Source organism: Lissotriton vulgaris, chromosome 4_1 (genome assembly GCF_964263255.1).
Source record: "Lissotriton vulgaris chromosome 4_1, aLisVul1.2, whole genome shotgun sequence".
NCBI classification, from domain to species: Eukaryota; Metazoa; Chordata; class Amphibia; order Caudata; family Salamandridae; genus Lissotriton; species Lissotriton vulgaris.
In genome coordinates this window covers 1,940,477,223-1,940,491,625 of record NC_141691.1, presented here as the reverse complement: position 1 = coordinate 1,940,491,625, position 14,403 = coordinate 1,940,477,223, and the positions used below count along the sequence as shown (strand labels likewise).

The 14,403-nt window shown below is 47.0% G+C and overlaps 1 protein-coding gene across 1 annotated transcript; it reads right to left on the bottom strand.

The window, feature by feature from the left end:
* Nucleotides 1–2,803: 2,803 nt before the first annotated feature.
* Nucleotides 2,804–5,416, bottom strand: LOC147724731 (uncharacterized). Its single transcript, XM_086967052.1, is given in 1 exon segment — nucleotides 2,804–5,416. A coding segment is annotated over 1 exon segment (2,613 nt).
* Nucleotides 5,417–14,403: the final 8,987 nt, after the last annotated feature.

Genomic DNA, 14,403 nt, shown 5'->3' with positions numbered 1-14,403 from the left:
GCCGCAGCATTCCTCAGGTTCACAAGTTAGTTGCCAAGAACTCAGTCCTGGTCGTCTATCCTCCTCCTCCAGACTCACCCTATCCATTTCCCGTAATGCTGATGCCTGGATTCCGCACAATGAAGAAACTTACGTTGACGAGTCCCCTAAAGAGGGACTGGAAGTAGTGAGTCCTCATTTAAATACATTTTGCTAAGTGTGGCTTTTTTCCCGGATTTGCTTTTTGGCTGTTTGGGGGGTGTCAAACTTGTTTGCGCTTGGGTTAACGGGTCTTGGCTGGGCCATTGCTGGCAAGGTCTATTAAGGGATGAAATTGGTTAGGAGGAAATGGGAGGTGAAAACGTTTAGGCGTTATTGCTCGCTTGCCTGTCATAGGGTTGCTGTCTGTGGGGCTTCTAGGGTTTTGGGGTCTGTGAGCACGGCTGCCACATTTCTAATGTTGATTGCTTTTGTTTTGCAGAAAATCCACGCCGGGAAACTCCAGTTGGGGCCCTGCTGCAGAACGCTTTAGGACACTGTGAATTCCAGGTGGAGCCAGCCCTCAAACACAAATTACAGGTAAGATAAGGGTTTGGATGGGAGGTAGTATAATGGAGTATTAGGAGAGGCGAGAGAGTGACAATGGTACTAGTGAAGTCCTAGGACTCTTGAATTAACAAACTCTGTGACAGGCATTTACTTTGGAAAACATTTGGCCAATTACACGTGAACGTTTAGGCGTTATTATTGCTCGCTTGCCTGTCTTAGGGGTGCTGTCTGTGGGGCTTCTAGGTTTTTGGGTGTGGGTTTTGGGGTCTGTGAGCACGGCTGCCACATTTCTAATGTTGATTGCTTTTGTTTTGCAGAAAATCCACGCCGGGAAACTCCAGTTGGGGCCCTGCTGCAGAACGCTTTAGGACACTGTGATTTCCAGGTGGAGCCAGCCCTCAAACACAAATTACAGGTAAGATAAGGGTTTGGATGGGAGGTAGTATAATGGAGTATTAGGAGAGGCGAGAGAGTGACAGTGGTACTATTGAAGTCCTAGGACTCTTGAATTAACTTACTCTGTGACAGTCATTTACTTTGGAAAACATTTGGCCAATTACACGTGAACGTTTAGGCGTTAATATTGCTCGCTTGCCTGTCTTAGGGGTGCTGTCTGTGGGGCTTCTAGGTTTTTGGGTGTGGGTTTTGGGGTCTGTGAGCACGGCTGCCACATTTCTAATGTTGATTGCTTTTGTTTTGCAGAAAATCCACGCCGGGAAACTCCAGTTGGGGCCCTGCTGCAGAACGCTTTAGGACACTGTGAATTCCAGGTGGAGCCAGCCCTCAAACACAAATTACAGGTAAGATAAGGGTTTGGATGGGAGGTAGTATAATGGAGTATTAGGAGAGGCGAGAGAGTGACAGTGGTACTATTAAAGTCCTAGGACTCTTGAATTATGTGAAAGGGAAAATCTTGACCCTTTCGGTCAGTGGCCACCACCTTGGGGTGTGGTTACAAATCACACATCACCAACACAGCTTTTCACTAAGTGAGAGAAGGAATACAGACGTAAGATACCATACTTGAAGTTGGAGTGGCATTTTATTTTCACTTGACAGGCAGAAAAATAAACGCGCAACAGTTACATGCTGAAATGCAATTTCTCAAAACAAGGTCCAGACTTCACTCTGTCTGGAGTTACAGATAGATGACAAAAGCTCAAAATATCTTGAAGCAATGCTGAAATGAAGTTTGCACTGAAAGAACCTATCACAGATGATCAAAGATCCTACGCTACAGAGTACATGGATATGGAGCCCTAGTGCAAAGGGCACATCATCTAGGGCAGGTCTAGCTCTACAGATTGTACATTTCTATCAGGGCCCAGAACTATGGGGCCAAGGCAGAGAAGGAGCAGGTGGAATTTAGCTAAGAATAGAACATTTCGCTAATAGAATTCAGTGCCTGGTAGTATCTAGGAGTGAAACCAGTCACCTATGTCTAAAGAGTCTGACATACAGGAATCTGTCTATAATGAAAGAAAGTTAGAGGGTCAGAGATCTAGAGAGAGAGATGGGCCATCTGCCCCGGGAAATCCACAACCTGAGGAAGGCGTCGGTCTCCCAAGTCAGATAGGTATGGCTAGCCGGAGAACAGACCACACTCATGCTCATGCCTGGCATCCGCAGGAAAGTTCTGACTTCAGATTTGACGGTTTGGGTCTGATATACCTCAAATTGAGGAACTAAGGTTTCTCTGGTGACACTTAGCCTACGTCTTCTTCAGTGCAGGAGGTTTAACCACAAGTGTTCTAGGACACCGGAAGGACATCTGTACAGAACATTTTGTTTTGGACACTTCTGAACAGTGAACATTTTGTATATTTCTAAAAGGGACAGTTTGTCACGTACATTTCTAAACAGAGACAGTTGGTCACGTACATTTCTTCATATCTGCACGTGCTAGACCTTATGATAGGAGCAGAGTATTGCCAGAGGTTGCTGTTTGTACTTGAGCAAGCTATGTTTCAAAATATTACTTTTAGCAATGTTTTCAGGAAGCTATACCACGTGTACCAGTCTAAATGTGTGTGTGTGGGTGTGGGTGTTGGGAGCTGACAGTGAAGCTAACTAATCTCTTGAAGGCCTAATTTCACCTTGTTTATTTTAGTGCACAGAAACATGTGTTTGTAAGCCTATGCATAGTGGGCCCTGAGGCCTTTATTTGCAATGGTGACAGCTAGTCATTTTAGCATGTTTTCAGATTTCTATCAAGCAGGGCCTGCATCAGACCTTCATCTTACCAAGGCCATTAGAACTCTCCTTTCTGGTGATTTTAGATGGTAGAACGGAACCCTCCATCATCTGCCCCCTCTTGTTCATTTATGAACATACTCTTAAGTGAGTATTTTGTTGAATTTTCTGCCAGGGGTGGAATCCATGGCATGTCATTGACATAGCACTTAAAACTGGTTGGTCGTGCAACGTCTTCGTCTGACCTTAGTAGCTGGATATACTGTTGACCTGATTCATACTGAGTAGCTGCAGTGTTGTTACTTAGTGTGTTTCTACCTGGAGGGAGAGGTGGGGCTGGTGGTACCCCAGAGTGTGTGGCAGGTGGTGCTGGATGTGTGCTACGTTGCACTAGCTCGATCATTTATACCTGTTCTCCATTCCCATCCCCAGGAGCCCGATCTATGTCTTCATATTTTGGTATCTGGTAAATCCCTGTCCTAGCATAATTCATCCCTACAGCTTTTGTGCTTAATCTCTTGATACAGTGACTCCCCAGCTGAAAGGCGCAACACAGAAAGACCATAATCCAGACTATAGGTATTAGCAGTTTTAGTATCGCACTTAGCCAGGAGGGCATCCAGTCAAAATCGAACCAGTTCGTTGGGATAATGTCCGCAGGGGCACCTCCTTCCTCAATCATTTCTTTTCCCAAGTTAGTCAACTCCTCAATGGCCCTTGATATGGATCCGTTGTCCTCGTCGTTTCCAGGAATGAAAGTGCAGCAGGATTTTCCTATTTGATGACACAGACCACCATCTTTGGCCGTTAGCATGTCAAGGAAGTAGCGGTGTTCCAGAACCATTAGTCGTAATGGGTGCAGTTCTTCCCGAATTGCATTTAGGCCATCCCTGGTGCTGTTGATTGCTTTCATGACTTCATAGCGAGTTACTTCCAGCCAACGGGCAGTAGCCTGAGTTTGAAACATTGAGAATGCCCCTCCGAAGAAAAGCTGGGCCTCACTGAAGAGGCGGAATTCTTCTGGGACCTTACCACGGGCTTCTCCTGCAAAGTACTCTGCTGCTCGCCGGTGTCGGTGGAGAAATGTCAGGTCACCTGTCATTGGATGTGACAGTATGTGGGAAGCATTTGACGCTGGTACGACCAGATGAATCTCATGCAAGGTCACCAAAGTACACAGTCCGAGCCACTGAGGAGGTAGTTGGGAATAGAGGTGCTCTCCACAAGCCCAGTAATAATCCATTAGAGTAGTGGTGCCGAACTGCATATCGAAGCTGAAAATCGTGGAATTACAGTCTGTGTTACGCCCAACAGCTACAGAGCCATTACCTATGAAACAAAGAGAAGGGTTTTTTAGTTTGAATCCTTTTTTATGTTCTGGCATTCCTTCCCCACCCCAGGTGTACCTCCTGCTCTCCTCAGCCCATATTTGATCACACTTATCCCCTGCATTCCAGTCCGCCCAAGGGGGTCCCAAGGCTGCCGCCTTACACCAAAACCCTCCGGGGCTCTGCCACTTGTAGTTAAGGTAGACCTGCGCAAGGAGGCGTAGCATTGTCCTATTATTACATGGGCAGTTGTGTGGACCTGGGGGGTGTTTATATGCTAATTCACACCCTGCCCGGGGTTTGTGGTTCGTTATGTACCCACGTGACTTAATACGACGTTCATGCCACTCTATGTCCTGTACCCCTAACCTTCGCATTTCCTTGAATTCCTCCCTAAGTTCTGCTGGGTCGGTGACAACCTTGTGCACTGGGTAAATGTAATCCCATTTGGTGGCGTTTACAAGCACCACTTCCTTTTGGGCTGAAAGGACCCGAATCTGCCCTAGTATCCGGCAGAGGTACAAGTGCAGAAGGCACATGGCTATGTGCGGTGGGACTTCCTTGGGAAAAATCAGTCTATCAGCACCTACTGCATGGGGAATGTAGGAGCAGACGTAGCAAGACTCATGTGTTACTGTTTTCCCCACTGCTGTCATGTCCCTGTACCAGGAGTTGTCTACTAGAGAGGAGTGGACTGAATGGTCCCTTACTACTTGGGGTAGGCTGAGCATGGGCCCTAGGCCTTCTTGTATTTCCACAAGGTGTTGGAATGTTTTGAACGACATTCCTTTAGGCTTGTGTCTTCTGTCTATATGGGTACCAGGGACAAACGGGGAGGGGATACAGGGTTTTGACTTTGTCATGTATGGGGGGATAGCGAAGGCAAATCTACGTGGTCTCTGGTGGCAGGGAGGGCGTCGACGGGACGCTTGTTCTGTGGCGTTGGTAGCTATCTTCCATGACCTATTTCTTTTCTCTGGGGTAAAGAGTGAGAGTGCAAGGTGCACACTAATGGACGGGTTGCTAGCAGTGCTATTTCCTGGGAGTTCAGGACCTAGTGTGCTGTGTGGTGCTTCCTGCTGTTTGAGTGTGACCGCTGGTACAGTGGATGGAACAATGGGCAGTGAGGCATCTTGGCTGCTTCTATCACTATAACTTTTTACAGCAAGGAAAAAGATATACCGGTTGAATGTTGCTAGTGCCACTCCAACAATAATACAAAACATAAGAACAGTGAGTATACATAACTTTGCTTCACAGGCTCTATATTCGTGGAGCGGCCCGTGGGTGTCTTCTTCTTCTTCTTCTATGGTGGATGGAACGGTGGATGGGAAGTCATCGTCCTCATTCGGGGGGACCATGGGCATATTGCTTCCTCCTTTTAGTCCATTGCCTGTTGCTGCGGAGGTGCAGGATCGAAGCGGACGTCTCTCCGGTGGATCCATGCTTTCCTCTCGGCTATCCGGATGGCAGTTGGAGAAGAGTCAATCACCTCAAAGGGTCCGTCAAATTTAGGATCTTTCCAGTGCCTGACATGCCTCCGGATGAAGACCAGAGTTCCGGGGCGGATAGGTGGGATCTCAGGATCGATGGGGCCCTTCTCCTTCCCCTTGGATACCTGGACAGAGAGGAACTGCGCAGCGCGGGTTAGTGTGCACAGGAAGTCATAAAGCTCAGCCTTAACAATCTCAGAGGATGACTCACTATCAGTTTTGGGCCTGCTAGGAGGGACTGCTACATTTATGGATCGTCCGGTGACAAGCTGGTGGGGAGTGAGGTGATGATCCGAACTCGGGGAATTTCTTAATGAGAAGAGGGCCAATGGGAGACAGTAGAGCCACTTTTTGCCAATGGTGGCGCTGATTTTGCTTATTTTGTTTTTGAGCAGGCCGTTGAGGCGCTCACAAATGCCATTGCTTTGGGGGTGGTACGCGGATGTCAGCTTATGTCTGATGCCTAGCATTGTTGTGAGAGAGGAGAAGATGGCGTTTGAAAAATGGCTTCCGTTGTCAGTCCTGATGGCGGAAGGAATTCCAAAGCGCGAGATGACGTCACGGAGCAGGAATGTGGCTGCTGCTTTGGCATCGCAGGGGACGCATGGTCCAGCTTCGATCCACCGTGAGAAGGGGCATACTACCACAATGAGATATCGGTAATTTTGGCACCGATCAATCATGTCGACATAGTCGAGGTGGAGTTCTTTGAATGGGCCAGAAGGTTTCGGAATGGTTGAGGCAACAGTTTTGAGAGTTGGGTTTGGGGAATACTGTTGGCAGATGAGGCACCTATTAACAAAGAGCTGTATTAGTTCATAAGCATTGGGAATGAACCAGTCTGCTTGTAATGTGGTGGACATGTTATCTCGGGAGACATGTGCGGGAAGGTGAAGTTGATCCAGTGCCACCTGCAGTAAGGCTTGTGGCATGACAGGTTTCCCAGTCATGGTTTGTCTGTAAATGAAATCAGCAGTGTCCTGCTGTACTCCCCTCTTCTTCCATAGCTCTTTCTCTTGTTGTGGTGCACTTTATTGTATTTCTCTGAGGTGCAGTTGGGCCATGAGGTCATATTGTAGTGTGTTGTCAATAGGCCAGGGAGTTTTGTCATCGTCTTTTTCTGGAGTCATGTCTGTGTGTTGCATTGGTGCTACACTGTGTTCCTGTGTGTCTGCCTGCTGCGCTGGAGCTGCTGCTTGGGTGAGTAGGATAGATGCCTGGTGAGGATCTGTGGCAGGAATGGGTGGGGAGTTCCTGGCTGCTGTTTTTGCTGCCCAATCTGCCAGAGCATTACCTCTGGACACAAAGTCTTGGCCATTTGTATGAGCTGCACATTTGACAACGGCTACTTCTGTTGGAAGTGTCAGAGCTTCTATTAATTCCTCTAACAACTGTTTGTGACATACTGGTGTTCCATCTGACTTGAGAAATCCGCGCCGCTTCCAGTGCAAGATGCTCAAGTGTGTTGTTGTTGTGACATATGCAGAGTCTGAGTATACTGTGATGCGGTCACCAGCCCCGCTACTTAAAGCGGCAATTAGTGCCACTAGTTCAGCGGCTTGGGCTGAGTAGTGTGAGGGCAAGGTAATTTGTTGTACAATGTCTAGGGAGTCAGAAGACTCATGCTGCTGAGCCCTAACCACGGCGGCTCCTGTGTATCTGATCCCTGTTTCTTGGTCTATTGTGGAGGACCCATGAACAAAGTATACAGTGCTGTCTGGCAGGGGGTCCTCTTTTGCTGCTCCTGACTCGTCTGGGGAGTATGTGGCACAGTCATGGGTGTCATCGTCTGGGGCTGCAATGGGATGGGCAAAGAATGTGGCTGGGTTGACTGTGTGATATTTGACAACCTTCAGGGAGGGTAATGACAGTATGACTTCATAACCTGACACTCTTTGTGTTGTCAATGTTGTCTTAGCTTTCTGAATTATGGCAAAGACAGCGTGCTCAGTGTACAGTGTCAGAGGGGATCCCATGACAATGGGAGTGCTTTTGTCTACCGCGAAGGCAGCGGCGGCAAGAGCCTGTTCACAGGGGTAATGGCCCCTCATGACAGAGTCCAGCATGCCGCTGTAATACGCAATTGGTTTGTGACCCATGGGGTATTTCTGAGTAAGTACAGTCGTCATGACTTGACAATTGCAGTGAGTGAATAGGAAAAACTCCTTGGTGTAGTCAGGAGTGCCTAACACTGGTGCGTTTGTTATTTCATCTTTTAGCTGCTGGAAGGAGTCAGTTATTTTCTGGTGTCCAGTCTATTCTGTTGCGTCTGTCTTTGGCTGCTTTAACAGCTTTCAACAAAGGGGCAGTTATTGTGGAGAAGTCAAAGACCCACTGGCGGACATAGTTCACTAATCCTAGGAACTTTTGCATGTCTTTGACAGTTTGGGGCTCTGGTGTCCCTTTGATGGCTTCAACTCTGTCTGGCGTGACCCGTCTACCTGATGCTGATATTAGCTGGCCTAGATATTGTACCTCTTTTTGACAGTACTGAAGTTTGTTTTTGTCCACTTTATAGCCTCTGTGAGCTAGCGTGGTGAGCAGAGAGGCGGTATCAGTTCTGCACTGGCATTCTGTAGTGCTGCAGAGCAAAATGTCATCGACATACTGTAGCAAGGTGCTGTGACATTGGAAATTTGATAAGTCTTCCTTGACGACTCTGTTGAACACGCTCGGAGACTCACAGTACCCTTGTGGGAGACGCCGGTAGGTCATTTGCACCCCGCCGAATGAGAAAGCCAATAGGTACTGACTGTCTGGGTGGAGGGGGGCGCTGAAAAACGCATTTTTCAGGTCGATCACCGAAAAGTATTGTGCATTCGGGGGAACATTGGTGAGGATGACCGAAGGGTCTGGGACGATGGGAAACTCTGGTACCACTATGTTATTGATTGGGCGCAAATCATGAACTAGGCGCCACTGATTGGTCTTACCCTTATGCACAGGAAAAAGACAGGTGTTAACTGGAGATACACAGGGGTATATGACTCCCTGATCTAGCAGGGCTTGTATTGTTGGGACAATGCCTTCCTCTGCTTCCTTAGAAAGCGGGTACTGTTTTATTCTGGGTAGAATCGCACCCTGTTTCAGTGTTTTCCCGGTCAGGGAACCAGCAGATGATGGAGGGTTCCGTTCTACCATCTAAAATCACCAGAAAGGAGAGTTCTAATGGCCTTGGTAAGATGAAGGTCTGATGCAGGCCCTGCTTGATAGAAATCTGAAAACATGCTAAAATGACTAGCTGTCACCATTGCAAATAAAGGCCTGAGGGCCCACTATGCATAGGCTTACAAACACACGTTTCTGTGCACTAAAATAAACAAGGTGAAATTAGGCCTTCAAGAGATTAGTTAGCTTCACTGTCAGCTCCCAACACCCACACCCACACACACACATTTAGACTGGTACACGTGGTATAGCTTCCTGAAAACATTGCTAAAAGTAATATTTTGAAACATAGCTTGCTCAAGTACAAACAGCAACCTCTGGCAATACTCTGCTCCTATCATAAGGTCTAGCACGTGCAGATATGAAGAAATGTACGTGACCAACTGTCTCTGTTTAGAAATGTACGTGACAAACTGTCCCTTTTAGAAATATACAAAATGTTCACTGTTCAGAAGTGTCCAAAACAAAATGTTCTGTACAGATGTCCTTCCGGTGTCCTAGAGCACTTGTGGTTAAACCGCCTGCACTGAAGAAGACGTAGGCTAAGTGTCACCAGAGAAACCTTAGTTCCTCAATTTGAGGTATATCAGACCCAAACCGTCAAATCTGAAGTCTGAACTTTCCTGCAGATGCCAGGCATGAGCATGAGCGTAGTCTGTTCTCCGGCTAGCCGTACCTATCTGACTTGGGAGACCGACGCCTTTCTCAGGTTGTGGATTTCCCGGGGCAGATGGCCCATCTCTCTCTCTAGATCTCTGACCCTCTAACTATTTTTCATTATAGACAGATTCCTGTATGTCAGACTCTTTAGACATAGGTGACTGGTTTCACTCCTAGATACTACCAGGCACTGAATTCTATTAGCGAAATGTTCTATTCTTAGCTAAATTCCACCTGCTCCTTCTCTGCCTTGGCCCCATAGTTCTGGGCCCTGATAGAAATGTACAATCTGTAGAGCTAGGCCTGCCCTAGATGATGTGCCCTTTGCACTAGGGCTCCATATCCATGTACTCTGTAGCGTAGGATCTTTGATCATCTGTGATAGGTTCTTTCAGTGCAAACTTCATTTCAGCATTGCTTCAAGATATTTTGAGCATTTGTCATCTATCTGTAACTCCAGACAGAGTGAAGTCTGGACCTTGTTTTGAGAAATTGCATTTCAGCATGTAACTGTTGCGCGTTTATTTTTCTGCCTGTCAAGTGAAAATAAAATGCCACTCCAACTTCAAGTATGGTATCTTACGTCTGTATTCCTTCTCTCACTTAGTGAAAAGCTGTGTTGGTGATGTGTGATTTGTAACCACACCCCAAGGTGGTGACCACTGACCGAAAGGGTCAAGATTTTCCCTTTTACACGTTTTTTTTTTTTCTGGCCTCATTGGAAATGTCCCCATTGACAGCATAATCCCGTACATCCTGAAGATGGAGACTGCTGAGTACAATGGACAAATACCTGGCACAACAGCGTAACCAGCAAGGCAGCACTTTTGCGGATCAGTGTGAACTACAGTAGGTAAAACCAGTGGCTATTGGAGCAAGAACGGATGAAAAAGAGCATCGACTTCGGTACGTGTACATGATTTCAGTGATATGTTAGTGCCGTCACTTGTTCCTCATCATCTGTATTCTCATCTATTTATTTCCAGATTTTAACAACAAAAAAACAGAATAACAGCAAAAGGAGACATCCAACCAGGTTCCATTTACACCACAATATATGTCCAAGACTTCCACTGGCAATGTTGAACGCTCCTGACCAAGTCTTGATATGATGCTCTGTCGTTTTTATTGTTTTTATAACTATTATCAAAGGCAACATAACTGTTTAAATGACGAAGTCAGTTTTTTTTATAATTTTTGAGATTAGTATTAAAGAGTACTAAAAAAGTACAGTCTGTATATAACATTTTCAAGGAGGTAATATCGAATTGCCAGGGTGAAAACTGATTTTAGCACTTTCTCAGCACTTTGTGTGTAAAAAATTATGCCATTGACCTCCTGCTTTGAAAGCAGGGCATTAAGCAAAGTGCACGCAGTGGCTTTGGGTCAAATGGTAGTGATTTCTGTGAAAACGTAGAAGGGTACAAGCAGACAATCATTTATGCTAAAAAAAATAAAGATGTCACTGTTTGTAATGTAAAAAAAAAACAACAAAAAAAAACGTGTGAAAGGGAAAATCTTGACCCTTTCGGTCAGTGGTCACCACCTTGGGGTGTGGTTACAAATCACACATCACCAACACAGCTTTTCACTAAGTGAGAGAAGGAATACAGACGTAAGATACCATACTTGAAGTTGGAGTGGCATTTTATTTTCACTTGACAGGCAGAAAAATAAACGCGCAACAGTTACGTGCTGAAATGCAATTTCTCAAAACAAGGTCCAGACTTCACTCTGTCTGGAGTTACAGATAGATGACAAATGCTCAAAATATCTTGAAGCAATGCTGAAATGAAGTTTGCACTGAAAGAACCTATCACAGATGATCAAAGATCCTACGCTACAGAGTACATGGATATGGAGCCCTAGTGCAAAGGGCACATCATCTAGGGCAGGTCTAGCTCTACAGATTGTACATTTCTATCAGGGCCTAGAACTATGGGGCCAAGGCAGAGAAGGAGCAGGTGGAATTTAGCTAAGAATAGAACATTTCGCTAATAGAATTCAGTGCCTGGTAGTATCTAGGAGTGAAACCAGTCACCTATGTCTAAAGAGTCTGACATACAGGAATCTGTCTATAATGAAAGATAGTTAGAGGGTCAGAGATCTAGAGAGAGAGATGGGCCATCTGCCCCGGGAAATCTACAACCTGAGGAAGGCGTCGGTCTCCCAAGTCAGATAGGTACGGCTAGCCGGAGAACAGACCACGCTCATGCTCATGCCTGGCATCCGCAGGAAAGTTCTGACTTCAGATTTGACGGTTTGGGTCTGATATACCTCAAATTGAGGAACTAAGGTTTCTCTGGTGACACTTAGCCTACGTCTTCTTCAGTTCAGGCGGTTTAACCACAAGTGTTCTAGGACACCGGAAGGACATCTGTACAGAACATTTTGTTTTGGACACTTCTGAACAGTGAACATTTTGTATATTTCTAAAAGGGACAGTTTGTCACGTACAATTCTAAGCAGAGACAGTTGGTCACGTACATTTCTTCATATCTGCACGTGCTAGACCTTATGATAGGAGCAGAGTATTGCCAGAGGTTGCTGTTTGTACTTGAGCAAGCTATGTTTCAAAATATTACTTTTAGCAATGTTTTCAGGAAGCTATACCACGTGTCCCAGTCTAAATGTGTGTGTGTGGGTGTGTGTGTTGGGAGCTGACAGTGATGCTAACTAATCTCTTGAAGGCCTAATTTCACCTTGTTTATTTTAGTGCACAGAAACGTGTGTTTGTAAGCCTATGCATAGTGGGCCCTGAGGCCTTTATTTGCAATGGTGACAGCTAGTCATTTTAGCATGTTTTCAGATTTCTATCAAGCAGGGCCTGCATCAGACCTTCATCTTACCAAGGCCATTAGAACTCTCCTTTCTGGTGATTTTAGATGGTAGAACGGAACCCTCCATCAATTAACTTACTCTGTGACAGGCATTTACTTTGGAATACATTTGGCCAATTACACGTGAACGTTTAGGCGTTATTATTGCTCGCTTGCCTGTCTTAGGGGTGCTGTCCGTGGGGCTTCTAGGTTTTTGGGTGTGGGTTTTGGGGTCTGTGAGCACGGCTGCCACATTTCTAATGTTGATTGCTTTTGTTTTGCAGAAAATCCACGCCGGGAAACTCCAGTTGGGGCCCTGCTGCAGAACGCTTTAGGACACTGTGAATTCCAGGTGGAGCCAGCCCTCAAACACAAATTACAGGTAAGATAAGGGTTTGGATGGGAGGTAGTATAATGGAGTATTAGGAGAGGCGAGAGAGTGACAGTGGTACTAGTAAAGTCCTAGGACTCTTGAATTAACAAACTCTGTGACAGACATTTACTTTGGAAAACATTTGGCCAATTACACGTGAACCAACACGATGACAGTGTTCAGTAAAACGAACTTACTGCAAAACCACCACCCACCAGGCCCAAAAGTAGTAAAAAACAGGTAGGCTCAGATAAAGTTTGAAAAAGTATATTTTTATATCCCTAACAAAATAATCTCCCGCAAGACCCTCCCTAACCCCAACAAATAAATAGTCCTACAAAAGTCCCCAAAAACCCCAACTCCCAATTCCCACCCCCCAAAAGTCTCTAAAAAAGGGGCAAGGGACACTCTAGGGATGCATGGTGTGGACTTTGGCCTCCAGGGCATCATGCCTTAGGGCCAGGGCATCGTACTGCTCCCGGAGGGTGGCAGGGTCTAAGCGGAGGCCCTCCAACACATTTTGATATTCTTTCAACTTCCGGACCTCCGCCTCCAGGTCGGACACTCTGTGGATTGCACGGCGCAAGCGAGCCTTTAGAGTACTGTGAGGGGCAGCCTTTGCTGCTCGGCGGTGGCGTCTGCCAGCCCGGCTCCGTATCACCGGAGCACTGCGCTGACCGGCAGAACGTGGGGTCACGGAGGAGGATGCAGGTGTCACATTCGATGTACTGGACTGCGTGTCCTCCCCCTCCAGTTCCACCAGCCGCCGATATTGGGCAACAGTAGCATCCAGCCTCCATTGCCGGGCCAGTACAGCCTGCATACTCCTTGATGGTTTTGATGTTTTAGTATTACCAACTATATGAAGAAAGAAAGACATAATCTGTAACCAATGCTCTTTAAGAATGATTAACACAAAATGAATCAGCAGAAAGTTGTGTCACAGTACAACTAGCAACTAGCCAGCGCAGTACAAAACTATTGAGGCCAGTATCATGGGCGTCCGCAGGGAGGGGCAAGGGGGGGCGCTTGCCCCCCCCCCCGGATCGCAGGTCCATCCAGTGCTGGCCCAGTGACAAATTACAATATGGTAATTACAGCAGGCTGGGACCGACAGACAGATAGAGGCAGAGACAAGGACAGAGAGATAGAGAGGGAGATGGCGAGGGAGAGAGAGAGAGGGATTGAGACTGAGGGTGACGGAGGGAGGGAGACAGAGAGGGAGACAGAGAGACGGAGACAGAGGGAGACAGAGAGACGGAGACGGAGGGAGACAGAGAGAGAGGGAGACGGACAGAGTGAGTGAGACAGAGGGAGAGAGAGAGAGGGGGAGAGAGAGCAAGAGAGGGAGACAGGCAGAGAGGGAGGGAGGGAGACAGAGACAGACAGAGAGACACAGACAGAGACAGATGGAGGCAGAGACAGGGAAAGGGGCAGACAGGCAGAGACAGACAGAGAGACAGAGAAGGAGACAGAGGGAGGGAAACAGGGACAGATAGCGACAGGGACAGACTGACAGATAGGGGCAGAGACAGGGACAGACAGAGAGGAAGACAGAAGGAGAGAGAGAGAGGGAGGGAGCCAGAGGGTGACAGAGGGAGGGTGAGGGAGGGAGACAGAGAGAGAGAGACAGCGAGGTAGAGGGAGACACAGGGAGACAGAAAGAGGGAGACAGAGAGAGAGAGAGAGAGGGAAACAGAGAGAGGGAGGGAGACAGAGAGAGAGGGAGGGAGACAGAGAGAGAGGGAGGGAGAGAGACAGAGAGAGAGACAGAGAGAGAGAGAAAGAAAGATGTGTGTAATGTGTATGCCAGGTCTGGTGGCTCAGTGGACGAAGGCATC